General features: G+C 38.2%; 1 protein-coding gene and 1 pseudogene across 3 annotated transcripts in view; both read left to right on the forward strand.

Moving 5' to 3' along the window:
- The window catches only part of LOC111334857 (tyrosine kinase receptor Cad96Ca), a 24,292-nt gene extending 20,974 nt beyond the window's left edge, over positions 1–3,318 (forward strand). For both annotated transcript variants that reach the window (XM_088728823.1, XM_088728824.1), the window contains 7 exons: positions 445–635; positions 1,329–1,451; positions 1,626–1,696; positions 1,862–1,902; positions 2,041–2,137; positions 2,246–2,345; positions 2,741–3,318. In XM_088728823.1, coding sequence (XP_088584949.1) covers positions 445–635; positions 1,329–1,451; positions 1,626–1,696; positions 1,862–1,902; positions 2,041–2,137; positions 2,246–2,345; positions 2,741–2,806 — 689 coding nt within the window. In that variant the 3' untranslated portion in view covers positions 2,807–3,318. The remainder of the gene's footprint in view (positions 1–444; positions 636–1,328; positions 1,452–1,625; positions 1,697–1,861; positions 1,903–2,040; positions 2,138–2,245; positions 2,346–2,740) is intronic.
- A 1,578-nt stretch (positions 3,319–4,896) lies between these two features.
- LOC111334849 (uncharacterized) lies at positions 4,897–14,975 on the forward strand (annotated as a pseudogene). The gene is made up of 11 exons (XR_015989180.1): positions 4,897–5,227; positions 5,353–5,724; positions 7,049–7,426; positions 8,096–8,152; positions 8,574–8,949; positions 10,034–10,280; positions 10,977–11,081; positions 11,750–11,884; positions 11,967–12,173; positions 12,485–12,562; positions 14,404–14,975. The product of XR_015989180.1 is annotated as an uncharacterized LOC111334849 (transcript).
- The last annotated feature ends 4,712 nt before the right edge of the window (positions 14,976–19,687 follow it).

Genomic DNA, 19,687 nt, shown 5'->3' on the forward strand with positions numbered 1-19,687 from the left:
TGTTGTTTACTGTTTTAAATGTGATTTGTGTGATTCAAATTACGTCGGATATACGACGCGCCATCTGTTTCAACGCATTGCTGATCATCGATACTCTGCCATTGGTCGCCACCTGAGAGATGCCCATGGGAACATTGACTTACTCAATGAGAGCCAGTTTAGAATGCTTAAAAAATGCGACACGAAATGGGATTGTCTTGTTTATGAAATGTTGTACATAAGAACAATAAGGCCCAATTTAAACACCCAGAGCGATTCCATTAGGGCTAAACTCTTTGTTTGACTTTTAACGTTTTGTAATTTATTCACCGCTTCATTATATATATGCTCGATTTTATTATTTTAGTTTACTTGATAATGACGTTCTGGAAACGTCGTGTCATGCTTTATAATATTACTTTTTTTAGAGAGTAATTTATCGGTTAGCTTGTTTAATTCTTTCAGAGCCGCTGTTGGTTTTGATTGAATATGTGCCTTTTGGCGATCTGCTCGGTTACCTGAGAAAGAGCCGTGGATTGAATGACACATACTACAAAGACCCGGATATCAAACCGCAAACAAACCTGACGTCACAGCAACTAATAAAGTTTGCCTGGCAAATTGCTGATGGAATGAGTTACTTGTCCTCAAAATCTGTGAGTTAATCAATATATTTTTGTGTGGCTTGCTGACTTGGTGTGTGTGTGTGTTTTTTTTGTTTTTGTTTGTTTGTTTTTTTTCATCTTTGATGCAAAGTCATATGTTCAAAATTTTACGCTTCAGAGGTGCAAACGTATTCTTGACGCCTGACTCAGGGCTTTACCTGCAGGGTAACCCTTCCATTTGCAACGCTATCATCTATTTATTTTCCTTTTTAATTTGCAATTGGCAATCTTCGGGTCATTGCAGATTACCTTATCCTCGACTTAAACTGTTGTCATGTTCCCTCATTTACAGTTTTTAATCTTCACTTACTATTTCAAAGGTGATGGAAAGAAAAATTTCTTGGTTTCCTCTGTGTAGACATACAGTGACGTGGAGCATCTTTTAACATGTTCACCGTTAGCACAACCGATACTAGTTTAGTACCAAAACAGAAAAGAAGTGGGTTCCAAAAATTGCTACACTGTGAAATGTTGTCAACATCTCCAACTGACCGTTCCATGAAGTAACCACCTATTGAATACTGAAAAAAGAAGTTGGTTCCCCATCAGTAAATGAAGGAGTAGTAGCGCTAAGAAAATTTGGAACATGCATGACATAATGGTTGCTGGATATTTCCATGTTCTCATCTGAACCTTTTAATAGTTTTTTCCTCCTGACATGATGCAATGTTAAATCTTTCCTAGATAATCCACCGAGACCTTGCAGCCCGTAATGTGTTAGTTGGGCAAAATGAAATATGTAAAGTTACAGATTTTGGAATGGCCAGAGATGTGCAACAGGAAGATATTTATGAACAAAAAACAAAGGTATTACAAGGTTACATGATATTCATTTTTATCATTATCCACAATGTATGTTGCGGTGAAGTTGAGTTATGATTTCCGTCACGCAATGCTTGGATTGGACCTTAATACCAAACGTGTTAGTCAATTCTCAATACAGCCAAGAGTATAACATCAATCTCTGCTAAAAAACTTTAGGGTCGACTTCCGGTAAAGTGGACAGCTTATGAAGCCTTGTTGTATCGTAAATATACCACCAAAAGTGACGTGTAAGTATATCTAATCATTTCCCTGAATGATTACCTCTCTCAGCTTTTTCCTAGAATAAGGCCAGGAATTCTATGATTTATAAAAAAAAAATTTGTTGTTGTCTCGTGTAGTTTTGATGCCTCCAGTCATCTTCCATACTTATATCTTGCTTTGCTTCCTTGTAGATGGAGCTATGGAGTTGTCCTTTACGAGATTTTCACCATAGGTAACACCTAATGGAGTTTGTCGAGACTCTGTGATTTTGGTTAATCATTCCAACCTATTTTGAAAACATTCTTCACCAAATGAAACAAGAAGTACGTTCTTTTTAACAACATTATGATTCAGTAATATTTCTTTTCAGGCGGCTCACCGTATCCACGAATGGATGGAAGAAAAATTGCAAACTCACTTCAGGAGGGATATAGAATGCCAAAACCGCAACACGTGGATGACAGACTGTACGCTTGCTTTCCTGTTTTCTGCTTAATCCTGATAGCAAGAATCCTAAGCAGCTATTACCTATAGAATGGTTATACGTACTAATTAATAAATTTTATCGATATTAGGTACCAGATCATGATGAGCTGCTGGCAAAATGACCCGGATGCAAGACCAACATTCACTGAATTAAGAAATCAGTTGAAGGACATGGAAAGGCAGCACAAGGTGAGACGCGATGAACACAACAACCCATGACTTCCCTTTCCGGAAAATTGCCGAAGATTTTTTCAGATGTCCGGGCACGCCTTAGTGCCATCATAATTATTAGCATTATACTGGATGCCGGCTTCTTTTCTGCTAAGTCCCTGCACGAAAATTGCCTTTCTCGCGCTTTGTTTTTTTCACGGAGTCTCTTGGTAATAACATACCAACAAACTCCGCTTACAACCGTTTATGTAAACATTCACTGTAAAGGTATACTGAAACAACATATGTAAACGCGGTACAGCTGCAGTGTACTTTCCTCGCTTTTCTGAGCTTATTTCGATGGCCGTTCATGACGTAAACAGGGACTACATCCAGTTTAATTATACTACTCATAATTATTTTTTTTCCTGCAGAGGCTGATCAACATGAAAATGTACGACAAGCACTTGTATGCAAACTTTGAAGATCTACTGGTATAGTCAAGTACACATGTCGTCAAAGTTTGATTGGCTGTGAAAGAGATTTGCTACAAAAGTTCAAGGTTGGCGTACACGAGAAGGCTAATCGCAAGAACATGTCTCGGGGACTAGTCCATTTTAGGGTTACACCATGGCACTATTCTCTAGATCATGAATGGTTTACACTGTGGGACCTGTTACATATCATAGCAAAATTATGCGCTTTCACTGAAAATCAGCAAAGCAAGGAGGCGAAATAAAAAAGGGAGCGGTCCTAAACAGAGAAACCGAATTTACTAATTTACTGAGTATTGTCATACAATGAAAAGCTTGTGTTATTCTTCTTGCTTCAATTTGATTCTCAAAAATATTATTCGCCGGTTTTTTTTTTTCTGTTTAAAAAATAATCGAGGAGCTAGATAGTTGTGCATTTTTCGGGTAGTTGTAGGCATATGTCAAAGCTTATTTTCATAGACGCAGTTTTTTAAAACAATAGTTTCATACTTTTTGTGTTCAATAAAATTGTAAACAAGCTTAGAGTTTATTCTGCTCGTATGATAATGCCGTCCAATACCGGGAAATCATCCAGAGACTCATTATCACAACAACTGGTGGTCCTTTGCCCAATATTCACAAAATTGCTGAGTCTTCAGCGATCATTTTAAGAGATGGTATGTTTCTCGATCGAATTCCTTTTGCTTGTCTCCAAGCCTGATACGCTCAGTAAATTCGACCCTTCTCCTCCACAATTCCGCCTATCTCATGTCATGCCTTTTGTTGTAAGAGCCCTCGGCGCTTTTTTTTTTTATCGAGGCCTCGCCTTGCTAGAGCTTAAAAAACCAAAATCGTTAACATTTAATAATTGTAGATGTAACTTTTGGGCAATAGTTCGGCCATCTTGCAGGACCAGAATTAATCCCGACGGAAACTTGGCTTGCTTCTATTTCTCACAACGCTCTTTCAAACAAAGCTCAACTGCTGAGAAAACAATATTGACAACGTTATCAACATTCACAAAAGGGTACGCAGACATAAAGGATACATTTTTACCTCAACCGGTCAAAATAGCAGCGATTTAAATGTCTTTCAAATCTTATAATCTTAACCACTGGTCGCAAACTGAACAGTTCTAGATCTCGATTAATCTTCAGGCTAGTAACTAGCTCCCTGACCTCCACAAGTCAATATATAGACATCTTCACTGATTTTCGCCTATACGAACACAATGACGTCAAAATGTTATAAAGCTAACGTTATTACAGTAGCCAACAGGAGCAATACATTGATACGCCAGTAAATAATTTGCGTGAGTGCCATCTCATGTGCCGATTAATGGATCTGACTGGAGATTTAAGTTGCACTTTGTGGTCCCTGCACGATTATGGCTCAGAGCTCACATTAACTCTCTTCTATAGTCGGTCTGATTTAGTCGAAGTTTACATAGTGTTTCACACAAGTAAACAACAAAAACTCTTTTGATAAGTTAAGTCCACTCTGTGTATTTTGATGCCATTAAACAAATATCATCAAAATAGGTGAAAAATTCGGTTTCACGATGATTAAAGTGGCTTAATATAAAATCTTGGCACGGTCTTTCCAACAACCTAGAAACCTATCGACACTTTAAGATCTAGACTCCCGCGTTAAGTTGTGGTTAAACTCGTCTAGGATTGTGTTACTCAGTACTGAATTTACATAACACGTGCACAGTGTATAAGCTGAAGTGAAAACAGAAATCTGACAAGTTATATCCGAACAATGTCATCGATTTTCTCCCAATTAATTCCTTTTCAAGCTCAGCCTACAGCTATGTCTTATGTCGAGTATTTCAACGTATCGTATCAAATTGGCGAGGACATCGATTGGGAAACGAAACGCGGACGATTAACGTTTATCTTCATCAGATCTTTTCCTGATGACTCCGCAGACGACATCACAGACGTTATTTCATTGCTTACCAAGATGGAGGAAAGGAATCTTCTAGGAACTGATCATCTCGATGTATTGAAGGATCTGTTAAAAGGATCTGTTGATGTTGCAAGCCAGCATGCTCCAGAATTAGAACAAAACATGCGTTTAAACCTTGGATCAATAATGATCTTAAAGAACTGATGGCTGAAAGAGACTATGTATTAAGAGTTGTGAAAAGATATGGCAATCAGGAACAGTGGAATGAGTATCGTAGATTGAAAAACTTTACGAACAGAAAGATAAAATCAGCGGAGGCATTGCACTACAAAAATATAATTGAGTCAGCTGAGAATCCTAAGGACATGTGGCGCTCGCTAAGCTCCGTGATTGGTTCCAATAACCAGTGGGGCTCTCCTTTTCAAGTACATGACGGGAAACGTTTAGTATCGGAGCCAAAAAGCGTAGCAACAAAATTCAACAAGTTTTTCGCTGCCATTGGCAGCAAAGTTGCTGGTCGATTGCGCCCTGTGAGTAGGGCGCATGGAAGAAATATGAAACAGTGAAAGAAGCAAACAAGCAGAGTGATATCAAATCCATCTTGGACTTTCAAAGGGTTGAACAGAACACTGTTCAAAGCATTTTGCATTCTTTGAAAGTTAATAAGGCAGCTGGACTTGACAGAATTCCATCAAGGCTGCTAAAAGATGCTGAGGCGGAGCTTGCTCCGTCCATCACCTATCTTGTGAATAGATCAATTAGCGATGGTATTGTCCCTGATTTGTGGAAAGTTGCAAGTGTTACTCCTTTATACAAGTCTGATGATAAACTGCAAGTTGAGAACTATTGGCCTATCTCTGTATTGCCAGTTTTAAGTAAAGTCGTAGAAAGAGTGGTGCATTCCCAGTTGAATGCCCATCTACATCAGCTAGATTTTCTGTATCAACACCAGTATGGCTTTAGGCGTGGGCAAAGCACTGAACAAGATATCTCACAATTGAACAACTGGGTTCTTCAATCTATAGAGAAAGGTAAAGTAACTGGTCTACTGTTTGTCGATATTTCCAAGGCGTTTGACTCTCTGAACCACAAAATGCTACTACGCAAGTTCGAGCATTTAGGACTGTCTGAAAGATCTTTAAGATGGTTCAGATCATATCTTGCTCATAGACAGCAAAGTGTTTTGATAAACGGAGAATTATCAGAGCCACATACCATCACACTTGGCGTGCCATAAAGCAGCATTTTGGGTCCCTTGCTATTTAATGGGTACATTAATAGCCTACCAAATGCTGTTAAAGAGACCCGGATGATTTTGTATGCAAATGATGCTGTTCTATTTTGTGACGCATCAACACGTCAAGAATATCAAATTGCTCTGGAACGTGAATTCACTGAAATCAGTAACTGGTGCACTGCTAACAGGTTGACTATAAATGTCAAGAAGACCAAATTTATCCTGGCAGGCAGTAAAAGGATGCTTTTCTTATTTGAAGACTTTGAGTTGCAACCAAAGGGTACACAAATCGATCGCGTGCAGTCATTCAAATATCTGGGAGTGACAACGGATGCAAAATGGAGCTGGAAGCCACATATCAGCAATTTGCTAAAGAAATTAGGTTATCGTCTGTCTTTGTTTAATCGCATATTTCATATGTTAGACAATAGAACTCGCATAGCCTTCTACAATGGGCTAGTCCTGCCCCACCTAGACTATGCCGACACATTGTGGGGAGATCAACCCGGTCTAAAATCAGAAATGGAAAAATTGCAAAGTTTTCAGAACAAATTTGCGAAGAAAATTAAACTAGGCAAGATGTCTTCTTCAGAAGCTCTGAAGTGTCTGAATTGGCTCCCTATGGCTGCAAGACGTCTATTTCATCGTTGTACCACCGTAGAAAATGCAATCAAAGGAGACATTCCGCAACATTTTGAGAGTTTTAAATCGACATTGAGAGGTTCGCATGGCTACAACACTAGAAATGGCTACTTACCTAGACAGCCTAAACCTAAAACGGAATGCGGAAAGAGGGTGTCCTACTTCCGTTTTATAAATGACTGGATGTCCCTCCCAGTATTGTTAAGAAGGCCAATGCCATGCACAATTTTTAAAGAAAACCTTACAAGATTCTTAATGGATAAATACTTTAAATGATGAATAAAACTTTAGATATACGCCGTTTTAGATCTGTGACAATTGTATTTCTTATTTTAGCTTTTAATACTTTTTATTTTTACGGAGGACCTCCCTGAAAACCACGTATTTACGTGACGGGCACTTCCTCCTTAAATATTGTTTAAAATGATTATTATTATTATTATTATTATTATTATTATTATTATTATTATTATTAGGGATCGAAAAATGGGATCTTAATCGAGAAGTGGAAAAATTCGAAATTAAGAGAAGGGACTACAAACAATTACTGGAGCAAGTAAGTCGTGCATTCGACGATTATAATGAACTGCAACGGCTCAGTTCAATCTGCAGAAGACGAAATCTAATAGGCCACGAAAGCGAACGAAATGAGAATATCATAAATGTTTATGCATTATTCACAGAATTAGAACAACAGAATAAATTGGGGATAGATATCCTAAAAACAATGGTAAATGAGCCAAAGAAACCGGATTTGTGTATACTAATCAAGGATTTCGAGAGCAGACGAAAACAGGAAGAAGATGCCGAGAGGGAAAAGAAAGATTGGGAGGACTGTAAACGAAGAAGACGAGGTAAGAAACTCACCTATCAACGAAACATCACTCCTAATGAAACATTTCTGAAGCTTTACAACCCCTCCTTCGCTACTTAAATTCGAAGGCAATCAGTTAAATCTTCCGTCACTGTGTTTGAAATGTTTAGACATACATGTTAATAGTGTCAGTTGAACACAACTAAAATCGGGCTACGGAAACGCCGAGGATTGTGAAACACTTGAGTGAGTTGACTAAGACTATGCGTACAAAACTTCTGATAAATAGTCAATTATCTATTAGGTTAAGCCAAACAAGTTTATTGTGTCAATGGCAGTGGACACACTTATCTAATTAATTTTATTCAGAAGTGTCCGTTTACACCAAACAAAAAGGTCATGATTACGGCGATCGTTTCATAATTATTACAAAAGAATGTCACGAGAGAAAGGGTCACTCGTGTCTCAGTCTAATATCTCAACAATCAAGGGGTTTCAGTCTCAGAGGACCGATCAGACCTTTCATATAATAACTTTTATTAACATTGTTCTACGGATTGATGTAAAGTCTCAGACCACTTGTATATGATTGCAAATGATAAATTTTCTTATTTTGGATATTTTCAAAGTGCTAGTTGGCAACTATTACAGCTCTGAAATGACTTTTGGTTTGTATTAAAACTCACTGAATTCTTGTTTTATATATCAGCCCAGGCTGCATCTGTTCTGGCTTGTGGTGTAAACATTGGAGAAAGATTAGTAGGAGGTGAGATAATGTTTAGAGATCTGATAACGAGGTAAACCAAAATGAGTGGATTCTCTAAGCTACAAAAATATTCCTTGTTAATAGCGCCTAATAAGGAGACAATGCTGCATAAATTGGCAGCGTTACAGTAGTCCAGAGAATTGTAACGCGCGATCCTACGCCTATTTCGATACCTGATTAATTTTTGGTTGAGTAGTGATAATTTCTTAAGATTATGTTCCTTATTCATCACATTTTGGTCGCATAATTAAGACAACAACCTTTATTGAAAGAAAAACACAACTCCTAGGGAGTCTGTGAAGGGTTTTTATCCTTGTTCTTCCGATCGTTTTTCCCTCGTTCGCCCCATTAGCTCGTTTGACTCCAGAATCAGAGTGCCCGGAACAGACTAGAAAACATATCACTATTTCTTTCTTAACAGTTATTACACCTCATTGTACTTTCCGCAAGGCTTGCTGGTGGTGCTGTGGTTGTCACTACATGGATGGTCCTTCGCAAAAGCAACAGTCTGGAAGAATTTGTCAATGCCTTCAACGAAGCTGTTCTTCCATTTGGCAATTTCTTACGTGCAATTAGTGAAGGATCGACCCGATTAACAATTCAAGCAGAAAATGTTTCCGATCTTGACGCATTGTGGCAAAGTTATCAAGATGAAACGCCGCAGACAAACATACAGGACTTCCTGGTTACTGAGGAAATAAAGTAGCTGGCAGGTGATGAAGTGATGTTGACTGTGCACATCGACAAGGATGAATACAGAAATGCCAAGTTGGATTTGCTGATATCAGAAACAGAAGGTAATCATACCTTAAATCCCATCCATTGTGGCTTGTTGTGAAAATAAGAGCGTCTCTTTTTTATGTCCAATATTGGAATATAAGGATCTTAGAAGATGTGATTAAAGCGAAAACAGAAAAAAAAAAAAAAACAGAAAAATTGGTAACTAATAGCGTCTGGCGTTATAATCCATCCTCGTGTGGGATCAATTCGAACACATCATGAGGCCCAAGCCCTTTAACCACAGAATTTCCGACTGCTGTTCGGCAGCTGATTTTCAGTAATTCAATCTTGTTTCATTTTGGATTCAATATGGGAGGGGATTTTCCTGTACCGCAAGAGATTCAGATAAATTTTCCCTTTGATAAAAGAGAAATATACAGGCAAATTCTCGAGCGAAGTGGATACTAGGGTAGTTATCGGGCAATTCTTAAGAGAAATTGTGTTTTGTTTTAATCTTTTCTCTTTTCCCAATATTAAAAAATAAATGAATAAAAATAAGAAACCATACATTTCGTGTTATCATAGTTGTACTATGGTTGATTACATGATCGAGGATACATTTGTTCCACGGAAAGGACAGTGGTACAGAAATTGAAATTATAGACTTGCAAGATTTCCTCTTTCTCGGCCTGCTCTGTCGCACCGGTGAAAAAAGTGCCTGGGAATCACAACACTATTTTTTCTGTCTGTTTAGGCAACCGATAGATTGATCTGGGAAAGAGTCGTTGCTCGTAATCTATAGAAACGTTCAAGAAGTTGTTTTTCTTTTTCTTCACGTAGCAAAAGCTTCACAAAATTAATTATGGTCTGAACTAAGCCTAAATTCCTCCACGAAAACAGCCCCATGTAATGAATTGCACTGACTTGAAATGACTCGATATACTGTTTCTAAGCTCATTTGAAATGGATGTTTGAGTGGTGGGTAAAAAACCTAATTTACCAGAAATGAGCTTCAATCCCCTAGTGGGTCAGCTCTCACTAGGAAAGCGTATAATTTATGTCTGAGAACTTGATTATCATCCAATGCTCTTTTTTGCAAATGATGTGAAAACAAACTGCTTAATTCACCAATATATTGCTTTTTTTAAGATAAATTTTTAGAAATGAAACTTCAAGAAAAGAGAGGACTAAAAGGTCGATTAAGTTCTGATTCAGACCTCCTGAAGAAACATGATCACAGCGACTAGAAAAGATCTTTTGGCGGAGGATTCTCTACCATTTCTCAGAAAAGTTCGAGTAGAAGAATATTTGGAAAATCTTCAGGAGACCTACAGCGAAATCACTCTTCCTTGTGATAGCGGAACAGGAACCAGAAGTAGTGCCCCATCTGAATATGGACTCGACAAAGGTGATATTCGTTCTCCAACAAAATGATTTACTGACAGTTGCATCCATCCTCTAGCGTCGAGTTTTGATAATTAAAATCGTCCTTCTCCCTCGGTTTCTCGGGTCAAGTGTAACCATAAATGTTGGTGTCAGATATCTCGGTCTTACAAACCTTGCTTTCGTGTCAAGATTCATATCAAGGGGAAAAGTAACAATCATTGCATTGCTGCCCTGTTACATTTATGGCAGCTGGGTGTGGCCATTGCTTCAAACAATGTAGCCGGATGTGAAAATACATCCTCAAATATTCACTCGAACACTACCGACGAATTCACAGAAGGCCAAATCCTCACATTTGGTGACATTTTTCATATTGTCATAGTCTGTAATGCCATCTCCCTCCTATCAACGTTAAATAAGTGTAAGGGAAGGCAAGGAATGTCGCAGCGATCAATCAGTCTTGTTGCGAGCTTGGGGCAGTAGAAAAGGTCCTCACGAGGAATCGAACCTAAGACATTTTAAAAGCGTTTCGATGATCTGTCACCGTGGAAAAGAAACTCTACGGTGAGCTAGGCAACTACGAAATTGGAAACTTAGGGTTTTTTCTTCGTCCCGCCCTCGTGACAAGAGGAAAAAAAAATTTTCTCTATATCCTTACCAAGCTCAAAATTTAAATCCTTGTTATTCTCACTAAGCAAAAAAATTCGCTTATCCTCAGCAGACCGACTTGAAAAGCTAGACTAGTTCGAAGATCTAATCAAAGATGCCATGGACAATTGGAGCAGCTTAAATGAGCCATTCAGAGATACATACCCATGAGAAGGTCTTATGATCATTTATTAAAATTAAAATTATCTCAATTATGAACATGTAATTATGTAATATATCTGATTATTCAACTTGTTGTCTTTTATGCACTTACATATACATATACATACAGGTATAGATTATTTTTTCACATTTTAAATACATTTTGTAATTTTTTTGTCTAGTTTTTATATATATCTTTTCTTAGTATTGTAAAAACAACATAATTCAGCCCTTTGGCTGCTAAGTTTTTGAATAAAACCATCTATCTATCTATCTATCTATCTATTATTATTATTATTATTATTATGATTATTATTAAAGAGCAGTTAATAATTTATTTAAGCGATTGATTAATTGAGTAACGTCAAAAGCGGATTCTATCAATGATTATAAAGCCCAATTTTTAAAACAAGTAGCACACAGACAATCGAGTGCTCCAGATGGGGGCGTGTTACTGATATGACTCTTCAAAGGAAAATTAGTGCATTTAATTTCAGGGGAAGGTCAAGCGTGGCTGAAATAATGAATTGCTGGCTTTCGAGATCGGTTACTAGAGAGGAGGCTGATATGTTATTTTTTCTACGATGGAAAGTATTTCAAAATAGCCTTTCCTTGTGTAACGTACCCCTCTGTTTGGTCAGAATTTAAGCCAAAGTACTAGTGCATCCTCGATTGTTGTAGGATATAAAGCTCTTAAAGTGAAGAAAGAGATGGAAATGTTCAGAACCACGTTAGAAACCATGAAAGGTTCAGAAAGGAAGTGGATGAATGCAGGCCAGTCCCGCAAAACTAAATGATTGACTTTGGAGTGGTCACCACGAGGAATGTCTAGACTGGCATATACAGTTTATTACATGGTATTGCAAAAAAAATTTCATCTATTTGTTGGATTCTGATTTTGCAGAATCTACTTTAACATCGTCAAGCAGTGCAAAAGCTATTATGCAGCAACTGGAAAGTTCCCTACAAATAGATCTGGGCTTTTTCAGAAATCCAACCCCAGAGGACGAAACAGTAATCCGTATTTTAGCGAGAAAAGCGAAAAAATTAAAAAGAATGGACGTATTCTATCACTTAAGGAAGATCACACCACCAGGAGCAACAGGTTTGTTGTTTACCATAGTTTTCTTAGATTATCCTTGATACTTATCTGATTGAATTTTAAACAGTGATGTCCAATTGCAATGTACCTTCGGAAACAAAATGGTGAAATGGTCTTTGACACCGAACTCTCTTCAACTCGTGAAATTCAAGATAGAAAATATTCTAACTACGAAAACTGGGCTATGAGTGTTCGCACCAAAGCCACCACCGCTGAAAATTATTTGCATCTGTATTATAATTATGCTTTTTAGTGTGAAGCAACTGAGACCAAGTCACTTTTTATTTCTATGACGATTTCTCCTTTTCATTCAGGTCCTCGGTTGCCTAATGACTTGCACATCGAGGAGGTCCCGAAAAGTAAAAAGGATCATTTATCAAATTTTTTGCAAAGTAAGTCACGCTTCGTGGAATAATCGCCTGGAAGCAAGTATAGAAGTCATTTGCATGTTCCAGATATGTTCATTCGTCGCGATACAAATTTTTCGAGTAATCGATATCCCGAGCTAAGGTGACCAAGATTACTAAGATCTCGGCGCTTTAGGCTAGCCGAGTGACCCATACCCTTTGTGATCATTTTTACTGACTGAGCAAGCAATCTTGAGGGGTCACCCCTTTCCTATAATGGACACCTTTGCACTGTAACACGCTGTCAGACCCACACAAGTAGCCTGCGAAGCAAGCCCTGGGGGAGAGGAGGGGGGATTGGGGTGAGCGGAGAGTGCGGAGGGGAGAGGGAGGGCTTGCCACAGACCCCCACTAACCAACGAAATTTCCGATCTCGTATGGACGAAAACTTCTTATTGGCTGAGAGAAACACGTTGTCAATCAACCCTCGAACTAAACAGTCTTCGTGGCGAGTACCTTTTAGAAAATGGCGGACGACGGTGATTTTGAGAAGTTCTGCCCTCAAGAGTCGATGTCGAAGTAGAATATTTGTGGGAGCCATCCACTTGTTCAAGCTCAGGGCCTTGATAAGAATGGCGTCTTCATTCTCAAAATTGCCCTTAACCACAACATTGCAAAGCCGATGGACGTTGGATCCAAATCATCAATGTTTAAATTTGTATCCATCGCTGAAGTTGAAGGTTATTCTTTCGTCGGCGAATCAAACAACGCTTCCCTGCTAGATGTGGGTTTTGCATGTGCCGGCGAGCGGACATGTAAGCTCTTTCTACCTGGACTTTTTACTGTCGGTGTTGAGAACTTTCATTTCGACGAAACATCACGGGAATCCGGACATTGAGAAGCGGCCTTATTCAACAATTCATTAAACTGGCAAAAATTGTTAGCTTTTCTTGCACAAGGAAGGCATATAATCTGAGATATGTGCGACTTATTTTCGAAGTGAAAACCGACCGTTCCAAGGCGATCGGAGAAGACACTGAAATTCTTCCCTTTGACTCTGATTAAAAATGTTTACAAAACTCTTGAATCCACTCCCAAATTTAATCCTTAAATGTACTCCACAAAATCGGAAAACTACGTCTTCTGGATTAACTTTTGGTTTTCTCCCTCTCTTAGATTTTGATACCAGATTCTCCTTGTCGTCTGACATTTCTCACTCACGTGGAGCAAGTTTTAGTTGTTGTTTTGACAGTTTGCATAGTTCACTGAGCTCTCGCTAACGGCGCTTTCTGATTGGTTAATTTTAAGAGGCGGTAATTGACATATGCAAAACGATATGAATATGAAAAAAAGGGGGCGTTTCGTTTGTTAGTGGGGTCTGTGGCAAGCCCTCCCTCTCCCCTCCGCACTTTCCGCTCCCCCCAATCCCCCCTCCTTTCCCCCAGGGCTTGCTTCGCAGGCTACACACAAGGCATGTTTGGAACATGAACTAAATTTCAGCAAGATAATATAAACTATTCACATTCTCTTGGTAACAAATTACAATAAAATCTGATAAAGCTTGATATTATTGCGTAAATGAAGGATATATTGAAGCAACAGAACAACTTCCTTTATTTCAAATTCTTCTTTCTAATGGCGTCTATAATTTTGCACCTTCTCCATTCTTTAGATGAATAATGCATCTCATAGACCCATAAAAGAAAATGAAACGATACTGCAGATATTTTTTTTTTTTTTATAACAGTGGTCCATAAGTGCGTCTCTGCGAGGAGTTCATGAAGGAGGTCACGCATATGATTGATGATCTAGAGGGCGTTAAATTATGAACGAGTCACATTTCGAGACGCACAGCTAATGTAAAGGATTTGTTTTCTCCATCTTAGCTCAAGGTGGGATGCCATGGGATCTCGCTAGAAAACTTCATTTGAGACCAAGTGACGTGAATAACCTTCGAAAAGGCACTAACATCCTGGATGTTATCGTCATGCGACATGACTTGAGAACAGTGGGTGAGCTGTATGACTTTCTATGTGACCATGGGCAGCCTCGGGCTGCCGACAAACTTTAAATGCCTCAATACTACCCGTCGACTTGGATATCTCGATCTCAAGTCTTCTTGTCTACGGCAACGGCAAATAGTTAAAAAGGAATCTGATTTTGACCAGCTTTCTTTTAGTGATAATCAAACAAAAGCAAAAGAACCCTCTCTCTCCCGACTCTAATGTAGTAATTGCTGAAAACTGCCGGCAAGAAGTTCAATTTTTGCCGTCTGCCGTAAGTCATTCTTAACCTTCCCACAATGTAAATTTGCTTATATCTAAATTTCGTTGAAATTGAAATGTGTCGTGAAAAACGATTTTTAAGGTTCAGCTGAAGGGTGTCTTACATTCATTTGAAGCGGACACCCCGCATTGTAAAAATAATCTGAAGGAATTAAAAAGTACCTTTTAAACGATATCTCAAAGACCCTTGAATTATCAACAGGCTAACAACAGGAGGGAGGTGGGGGGGGGGCATTATCCACAGGCTAACAACGGGAGGGAGGTAGGGGGATGAGGAAGGGAGTCTTAGTAAAATGGCGACTCGTCAGCATAAATACTGGTTCAAAAGAACATCAAACTTAAGCTGCAGCATAAATGTCTCTGCAGATAAAATCTAGCAGACGTTTTCTTTCTGTTTTAATGAATTTGGTTTTGTCCCTGGTTGGAAATCTCTTCGTCGGAGGAGTTGTCTACAAAACACGACTCAATGCAATAACTATTTTTTATTTCATCATGGGGATCTTTAATCTGTTGTTTCCATCATGTTCTTCTCTCTGCATGATGCACCGGCTTTATTCAAACTTGAGATTCAGTCTTTTTTTTTTTGTCACATATATAATCACATTTTGTTTCGCAAGAACTACTGAACTGTGGTGAAATTGTTCGATGTGGAAATTTTTTTTTTTTACGAATTAGCTATTTCCTTTAGGTTTGTATTGACTGAAATTTCCTCTTCTTGTGGAAAGGAAAAATAATTACTGATAGGTTCAGTTTAGAACTTGGAGTTCACATCCAGCGACAATTGGCCAACCTAACACTTCAAGTAGTTTCAACACATAAGTAACAGTCGAATGTCTTCTTTGATCGTCTGGGTGAGAGGAGTCCTGGGGAGGACCGTTGCTGAGGTAGCAGCGACTGACGTATCGACGAGCTGTACAGATGTAATGACTCTGAATACCTCCGCTCTGGTTGTTGACACGTCATTCACTACTACCAGTACCGATAACAGTTCCCTTCACGACTTTCCTCAAACTGAAGATCAGACCATAGGGTTAATTAGTCTGGTTAATATCTTTTTTACTGAGTGTTTTGAAACTAAAATAATATTGAAAGGGGGTCGGTTTCTAAAGAAACCATGATGCCTCGTCGGTGGGGGAGTGGAACAAGATAGCGTGGATTCATCAACTGAGTTAATATGGTAAATTAACCACAATAAAGAAATTCTAAGGTGACGGTTCGAGCCTTAGCTCGATAAACGATGATTGTCACAAAAACTGTTACAGAACATAGGAAAATACACAAACTGTCTTGAGCAAAAAAATTATTGTCAAGAAAGGGCCATCCTTTTGGTTTTACATCGGATTGGTCGAGAGTGTGAACCAATCACAGTGCAGGGTGAAGGAAGACCAGTGCAATCCTGAATTACTTTCCGCATTCAATAAATGAATTGTCGCTATTAAAAGCCCAGTGTGACTGTATGATCATTTTGCCAATTATAATCTTATCACTCCTAAGGTCATCGTATTAATTTTCTCCATCACCCAACAAGTATTCCCTGCGAATACTTGTTGAGTGATGGAGAAAATCAGATTTTACTCCGTTATTTATAGTTTTCCAGACGCTTTTACTTTAAAAAAAAGGAGTAGATGTGACCCGAAAGTGAGTTATTTTGGATCGTTTTTTACGCTGTTAATATTTTGTATTGTAGAGGATTTTATGGAAATTATTGCAAAAAGGTATTCCCTGCGATCGAATAATCTACGTCAACGGCGACAGGTAAAAAATGAACTCTGAGTTTTTTTCACTCTATCTATGATAATACTTTATTCTATGGTTGTTATAGTAGCAAAAAATCTTTTTTTCATTTTTTTTTTCACAGGTAAGGCAAATATATTCACTCTAGAGTTCAAAACTGTTGAACGCGGGCTGAAGGCACGAATTTCAAATTTGGCCTTTCGACTTTAACGTTATTCATAACCACTCCATACGAAGTTTTCTTTTAAAATATATTCATTGACTGTAAAGTGAAAAATGATTTTCAAAGTTAAATTGAGAAATGTGGCGATATTAATTTACCACAACCGCTACCTCGGTACTTAGTTCACTCAGTTATAGTTCATGCAAATATTTAATAAGTGTAAAAACTATTGAGAGCGGACTGGAAAAAGTTTAGTTTTTTTCTGTTCGCCGCCATGGTATTAAAGATTAAAGTTAATATTGGGATAAAAAGTTTTCTAAATCGTATTTCACTGCATACTTTTATTTTAATACATTTTAATTAAAATAAAAAAACCTTACAGAAAGGCTGCGAATGACGTTTTAAGCAAACAGCAAAATTGAACCTCGTGCCGTTTATCACTTTTCATTGTTTTTAAACTCAAGAGTGTAAATATTTGCCTTAACAGTGAAAAAAGGATTTTATCTTTTTTCATAGAGATTAAGGATTATGTAAGGATTATGATAGGAAAAGAGAGTTTCCGTGCTGTAAAAACCGCCACAATATTGACCTACTCAGTTCGATAATGCTGCTAAATTCTGATTTAACAGCTCCGCTGTGCGTCAATAAAGTTGGAAAATTAATAAATTGCGTGTGATATGCAGTGCAAATGGAGTTCAATTAATTTTACATACAAAAGGAACACTTACTGACTTGGTCAAAACTTGTTACGAGAAAAAACGCTTGTATGGTACTGTTGGTTACATGGTTGCGATATGTGATCATTTTCTGCTGTTTTGTCGTTGTGATCTGAAAGCCATGTCTAGGGTTGTAGCTATCAAATCAAATCATCTTTCATCGGGATGATAAAAGGATTTAAAATGCCTTTTTTTTGCCTTTTTTCTCAGTATGTTTATGAACCAACACTTGCTAATTGCTGGTCGGAATACGTACCCCTATGTGATGATATTGATCATTAATTCGTACCTTACGGCCAGGGATCCTGGTATGTGTCCAGTTGATAATAATCCTCACTTGCCAGAAATCCAGTGGTTTTTCACTCGCTATGTAAAAATAGCTTTTCCGGATAGTCATTGATATGATGGGTTTTTCCTTTGATTGTCTTGTTATTTTTATCTATGGATCTGTGCCCAAATGTTGATATTGATCTATCCTTTAAATATTAATGAACCAACGTAGCTGTTATTTCAACACTTTATTTTGCCAATCCTAATTGAGTAATGGCTGATAGTTTCGAAAGAAACTGTTTGGGGCTGCGTCGGTGGGAGTAACGAAATAATTTGGATAAATCAACAAAAGTTGAAATGGTAAATTGGCCACCGTAATCATTACAAAAGCTGACGTTTCGAGCGTTAGCCCTTCGTCGGAGTGAATCACTCCGACGAAGGGCTAACGCTCGAAACGTCAGCTTTTGTAATCATTACGGTGGCCAATTTACCATTTCAACTTTTGTTGATATATCCTAATTGAGTAATGATTTCTCAGTGGCGTCAGTGATAGAACTACCATTACTGAAGAATTAAAGAGGAAACGCCAAAATTACCCCATCGCCGAAAAACAATCATGCTCAACACCAAATTACCTACCAACTTTTAAATTACTTTTCAAAATGACAGTTAGGAATTTAAATTTTAATTAAGATTTCTTTAACTTAATTACCAAACTAAGCAGAGGCTACTGTCAGTAGGAGGCGATGATTTGTGTCAACCGGCGTGATAGAGAATTGTGGACATGCATGACAAAGAGCCCTTCGTCAACACGTACCAAGAAGCAGTTTAGCGCTGGATCATCATGGTAGAATGAAACTGTGTGGTAATTTTCAGGATTTACCCAAAGGTATCAGAGTTGGACAAACTCCAATCAACATTTATAGTAAACTACGTTTTGAACAGTTTCATTTGTTACAATGCCATCACGATGAACATTTTAACAATCTATGCAATCGCAAAAACATCTGCGCTGCCGAAAGACATAAAAACATTCCTACTGAGTGTTGCTGTATCTGATGTTGGTGTTGGTTTGATAGTGGAACCATTTTTTATTTCATTATATATAAAATGGTTACGGCTTCAAAAACCAGACTGTACCTTCTACTTGGGACGCCATGTCGTTATAAGTTTGTTTTTAATAGCTTCGTTCTTGAATGTCGTAGCTTTAAGTGTGGAAAGACTCCTGGCAATTCAACTTCATCTTAGATACCAAGCACTTGTGACTCACAAGCGGGTTGTCGGAGTGATCATTTCAATATGTAATTTTGCTTCGTTCGCATCCTTTGCTTTGTTCCTCTTTCCTTTTGCTGTACTCTTGATGATAGTGTCAGTTATTGGAACCATTTGCCTCCTGGTCACTACAGCAATATATTGTAAGATTTATCATACGACACGACGACACAAAAGACAAATTCGAGTCCAGCAAGCACAAGAACCAGAGGTACGATCCAAACAAATAAGTGAAATGAGAAATCTGGCAAGAATCATGAAATCTGCTGTGGGTTTGTTACACGTTTACTTTGCGTTTATAATTTGTTATTTCTCACGCACCATCGTTTTGGCTGCCCGTGCAATTAATGGTCCCAATATCATAACTAATTTTCAAATTTACACATATACGCTGATGTTCTTCAACTCATCACTACACCCTTTTATCTACTGCTGGAGGGTGGGACATATTCGACACGCCATAATGGACACATTTTGAAAATTATACACCAATCGTCTGTTTTGATTCTGGACCCTGAAAACTAGAGTCCTTCATCAGGCAGCGATGTTTATTTCGCAATCCGCCGTCTTATTTTGAGCGAAAACCGGTTTCCATTTGGACTTTTTCCGTTCAGTTGAACTTGAAACTCGATTGTAGGTTCCCTCCAACTCGAGAGCTTTCCTATTTTGGGATGTTTTCTATTCAGGATCGTATTTCAAATCGGGACTCCATCCGATTCTAGCCTCCTTA

The sequence above is a fragment of the Stylophora pistillata genome, chromosome 7 (genome assembly GCF_964205215.1).
Source record: "Stylophora pistillata chromosome 7, jaStyPist1.2, whole genome shotgun sequence".
Lineage (NCBI taxonomy): Eukaryota > Metazoa > Cnidaria > Anthozoa > Scleractinia > Pocilloporidae > Stylophora > Stylophora pistillata.